General features: G+C 47.7%; 1 protein-coding gene across 1 annotated transcript in view; it reads left to right on the plus strand.

Moving 5' to 3' along the window:
• Positions 1 to 779: 779 nt before the first annotated feature.
• Positions 780 to 5,230, plus strand: part of Gnal (G protein subunit alpha L) — a 111,093-nt gene continuing 106,642 nt past the window's right edge. The window contains exon 1 of the mRNA XM_005356219.3: positions 780 to 1,343. Coding sequence (XP_005356276.1) covers positions 998 to 1,343 — 346 coding nt within the window. The 5' untranslated portion in view covers positions 780 to 997. The remainder of the gene's footprint in view (positions 1,344 to 5,230) is intronic.

The following is a 5,230-nucleotide window of genomic DNA, read 5'->3' on the forward strand; positions in this document are numbered from 1 at the left end:
GGCTGTCAAAGAGGGGCTGTCGTTTAAATCTTCCCGGCTCCAAGCTGCCGGGCTTAAGGGAAGGGGCTATCCACTGCTATCCAAACAGTCTATCCAAAGTGGGTAGGTATCTCTCCTACACACTCTAGAGTTATCTTGGTTAGGGTTTCCATTGCTGCAATGAAACACCATGACCAAAAAGCAAATTGGTGGGGATGGGGGGGGGGGACACTGAAAGAAGTCAGGACAGGAACTCAAAACAGAGCAGAACCTGGAGGCAGGAGCTGATGCAGAAGACGTGGAGGGGTGTTGCTTACTGACTTGCTTCCCCTGGTTTCTCAACCTATTTTCATATTGAACCGAGGACCACCAGCAGCCCAGGGATGGCACCACCCACAACCTTCCCCCACTGATCACTAATTTAAAATGCCTTGCAGGAGGCATTTCCTCAACTGAGGCTCCTTCCTCTTTGATGACTCTAGCTTGTGTCAAGTTGACACAAAACTAGCCAGTACAGGAGTTTTGCTCATTCATAGAAAGTTCCACCAAAAACTAGCATTTTCAACAGTATTTAACAATGTTCTGCCCTACCGTGGGTCGATCTGTCAGCTCCAGCTAGTGATAACCTAATAGCCCCTGCAACCGGGCAAGGGGTTCTGCCTGGTACTTAAAAAGCAGCTAGGGCAGCAATACTTGTCATAGGAGGAGGTATTTACGGTAACCGGAACAGGCTGCGCAGCAGCATTTACGGTAAGGGGGCCGGACTGGCCAAGGCCGGGCAGCTGGATCAGCTCTGCCAGCTCGCGGCGCTCTCAGGTGAGAGCACCCGCCCAGGACGGGCCGGACGGTGCACAATGGCCCCTCGGGGCAGTGAGGGGCCGTGGCCCTCGGGCCGGACCCACCGCAGCCACGCCCCGCAGCCGGCACCCCGGGGTCCAAGTGCAGCACAGCCTCACGCCTCGTCGGGGGCTACAGTCTGACCCGGGGGACCTGCCCACGCCCCACGCCCCGTGTCCCGATGGGCCTGTGCTATAGCTTGCGACCGCTGCTTTTCGGCAGCTCGGAGGTTGCCCCCTGCGCCTCCTCGGACCCGCGCTCGGAGGACGAGCAGCCCAGCGCCGTCCCAGCCCCAGTCCCGGTCCCAGCCCCGGCTCCAGCGGGGACACTGCTCCGACGAGGCGCTGGCCGGAACCCCGCGAGCGCGCGGCCGGCAGTGGAGCTGCAGAGCCGGAGGCGGCAAGAGCAGCTGCGCGCCGAGGAGCGAGAAGCCGCTAAGGAGGCGAGGAAAGTGAGCCGCGGCATCGACCGCATGCTGCGAGAGCAAAAGCGCGACCTGCAGCAGACGCACCGGCTCCTCCTGCTGGGTAAGTCTGCACCTCGGGCGTCGGAGACCCTACCTCGGGGAATGTCAGGTGTGGACACTGCGTACAGAGTGACTTTCACCCTGACATTTAAACGACTTCGTCACTCCTGGGTGATTTCGCTCTCTTCCATTGCCTTGTGACCCCGGGCCAGTGGCTCGCCGATTACTAATTAATGAGCCTCTCTGGGAAATTTCCGCCCTTGGTCCATTGATTTCCGCAGCGTGAACTCCACAGGGATGTCTCATCCTCGTCCTCCATTTCCTGCCACAGTCCAGGCAGCTTAGTTTGTTTGAAGAACACCTATCAAAGGAGACTTAGAAAGCCTTTTAGCTGGACCACAAAGCTTTTATCGTGAACACAGCCTTAGAGCAGAGCTGGGATAGGTGTATGGTGCTGGCTGTTGAGAAACAGCATCGTTGTCCCTATCACGGTGTCATAGAAGCGGTGCGGGTGCTGTGGTGCTGTTTGCCCTTCTCAGAACCAGCAGCACAAGAGAGTGGCAGGTCCTGTCTGTTCCCTCACTGTGCCCCGCCCCCAGCCTCAATATTCCCTCACCAACTGTAATAAAGTGGACATAAACCTGCCAGCATTTGGAGGTTCCCTGGAAATGTTCAAAGTTGAGTTGTGCTCTTATTAACTGACAACCGGAAAACACTTTCTGTGCTGCCAGCTGTGCACTGAAAGGGGAAATAAGTCATGAATTCCTGCATGTCTCTGTACACACACGGAGACCAGAGCAGGACATTGGGAGTCCTGCTCGACCACACCCCTCCTTGATCCTCTGAGACAAGGTCTCTCATTCAACCTGGACCTAGATTTGTAGCCACCAGCCTTGGGGTTGCAGGGTTTCGTTGATGCTGGGATCCAAACTCAGGTCCTCATGCATGGGTGTCAAGTGCCATCTCTCCGTCCCCTAACTCATAAGGTTTGGTTTGGTTTTGCAATTTTATTGCATTTATTTATTTGTGCATGTGCTGGCACATGCATGTGGAGGTCAGAGGACAACTTATGTGCATCTCTTCTCCCCTACCAATGTGTGGGTCCCGGGGATAGGACTCGGGTTATTAGGCTTGCCAAGTACTGGCCCTGAACTGTGAATTGTTACTGCTCCTTGTTGCCTTTTGGATTTATGGGGAGAATGTAAGATGTCAGAATTTGATCCAACTTGGTGAGCTATCAGGAGGGAGGGCTGGCGTCTGTGCTCGACTCTGTGTAGGGGGCTATGCCATGAGAAGTAAGAACTACTTTACAGATGAATGTAGCTCTTAAAACCTGGAGAACAAATATTGCGCTTAAGTAGACTCAGCCGCTTTTTCAAATGAACAATTTACAACAAAACTAGCTGCTATATTGTGGTGAAATGTCTTAATTCTAAAACGGAATTTTCTCTCGAAACCGAGGACAAAAAAATAAACATCTTTTTATGTGACACATTTTCGAACCTCTATGGATAATGGAAATCATGTAATCTGCATACTATGCTTTGCCCATGTATAAGCATACATATGATGAAGTTTAATATGTAAATTGGGCACAGTAAGAGACTCACAACAACTAATAGAATAATAAACAATAACCTGTAATACATGTCATATGAATGTGGTTTTTCTCCAAATCTTACTGTGCTATACCAGTCCCTTCTTCTTATTCTTTTTTTTTTATATTTGGTTTTGGTTTGGTTTTGGTTTTGGTTTTGGACACAGGGTTTCTCTGTAGCTTTGGTGCCTGTCCTGGAACTGGCCAGGCTGACCTCAAAATCACAGAGATCTGCCTGCCTCTGTCACCCGAGTGCTGGGATTAAAGGCGTGCACCACCACTGCCGGCTGTGGGCACTTTTTAAGATGCTGCGAGATGACACGGAGTTTCAGCGATGAAATTAAGGTGAATGACACTGGAGTTGCGGTGTATCTAGAATATGGGGCATCGTATGTGTTGTCTGTCTTCACACAGACGTGTGAATGTTTATATTGCACTTCCTTCAGGGGACCAGTGCTTGGAAACGTCCCTGACGGGTTAGCACCTGAAGCAACTGTCTCGGCATCTCAACCCCAAGCAGCAGTTGTTATAGAGGGAAACAGACAATTTTTCCCAGGTGGTCTTTACATTCTTGGAATCGGTGTGATAGGCATGCCTCCCTTGTTATCACCCTCTCTACTTGTCTTTCATTTTGAATATCTGCGACCGGACACTTCTTAACCCCCTTGGTCTGCCTAACGTCTGCTGGTGTCAACTCTGCACTCTTGAGAGCAAACGGGTCATGAATAAAGTATATATGCAGATTCCTTCCTACGTTGCAGAATACAGAAAGTACCCTCACCCATTTCCACACCCCCTATAGGTAACATACTATTATAAGAGTTGCTTGAAAACCCTGCAGCGGGTCAAAACTAGATAAGTGACCCACAAGAAAAAAGCATATACAGTGTAGATACTCTGTACAAAGAGATGATTCACTGCCTAGGCAGGAGGGAGTGGTCAACACACCATTTCATTGTGTTAATTAGAAAGCCCATTGCAAACTTACAAATAGTTTATTTCTGAAATGTTTCGTTTAATAGTCCTTTTTTAAAACGATTTATTTATTCACGTATTTTATGTCTATGAATGCTCTGTTTTCATGAGTACCAGAAGAAGGAATTTGATCCCATTATAGATGGTTTGTGAGCCACCATGTGGGTGCTGGGAATTGAACTCAGGACCTCTGGAAGAGCAGTCAAGCACTCTTAACCAAAGGGCCATCTCCCTAGCCCCCATTTAATACTTTTTAACAACTGTTAACTGTGGGTAACAAAACTACAGATAGAGTGAACTACCATATATCAAAACAGAATACAACACTTGCCTCAAAAGAAGAAACCAAGAAGCTTCGGAGTTCTGCTCTCCAGCTCCCTGGCGCCAACTTCTAGAATATGACAAAGCAAATGTTTCTAGGGGACTGGGGACACAAAATTATATTTTTAGAATTTCATGCCTATTTTGAATCATAGTTGGGGGCATGGGCATTAAATACATTTTTGAAAGGCAAAACAAATATCTGCTTCCTGTAACGCATTTTGAGAGACTGTCCTCATTAAAGGCATAGTCTCACACCCTAATGCAGCTCGCTTATTACCTCATGTTTGAAAGAGCGAGAACCCAAAGTACACATACATTCAATTTATTTAATGGATCAAATTTTAAAAGCTCAAAAGAGGGAGAATTATGGTCTCAAGAAATGGATTAATAAGGTCATGAGTTATGGTTAACAAGGGTTTTTTTTTTCTTTTTAAATGTATTTTGTCTGTATAGTGTTTTTGTCTGCATGTCTGTCCGTGCACCATGTGCATCCAGTACCCTTGACAGCAAGAAGATGGATGGCATCAGATACTTTGGGACTGGAATTTCAGACAGCCGTGAGCTCCCGGGTGGGGGTGCCAGGAATCAAACTCAGCTCTGCTAGAGGAACACCAAATGCCTTAACCACTGAGACATCCCTCTAGCCACTCACATAAGGTTTTTCAGTGTGATTGACAAGTCAAACATAACTCCTAAAAATAATAGAAGTGGGGCTTAGCATGTGCAAGACTTTGGGTTTAGTCCCAGAAGTACCACCATCAGAAATACATATAGCAGAAAATGCTTGATTTGTGATAAAGAGGATGAGTGGAGTCTCTGAAGAAGGCTCCGGTGGGCTCTGTAACAAAAAATTTTAGTCCATATTTGATGGTTATTCTCTGTAAAGACTACCTCATGGCTTAATGTGGTTTTTAAAGCCCAGAAAGTTGTGAGTCCCAGAAAGCAGGCTCTGAAATGTTTATACTATTGAACTTTGACTTGGTTTTAATTTTATTGTAACTGTGCCCTGGTTCTTCCTCCTCAGAGTAAGAAAGTCTTTGTTCTGATTTAAC

This window comes from Microtus ochrogaster, chromosome 18, assembly GCF_000317375.1.
Source record: "Microtus ochrogaster isolate Prairie Vole_2 chromosome 18, MicOch1.0, whole genome shotgun sequence".
Taxonomy (NCBI): Eukaryota; Metazoa; Chordata; class Mammalia; order Rodentia; family Cricetidae; genus Microtus; species Microtus ochrogaster.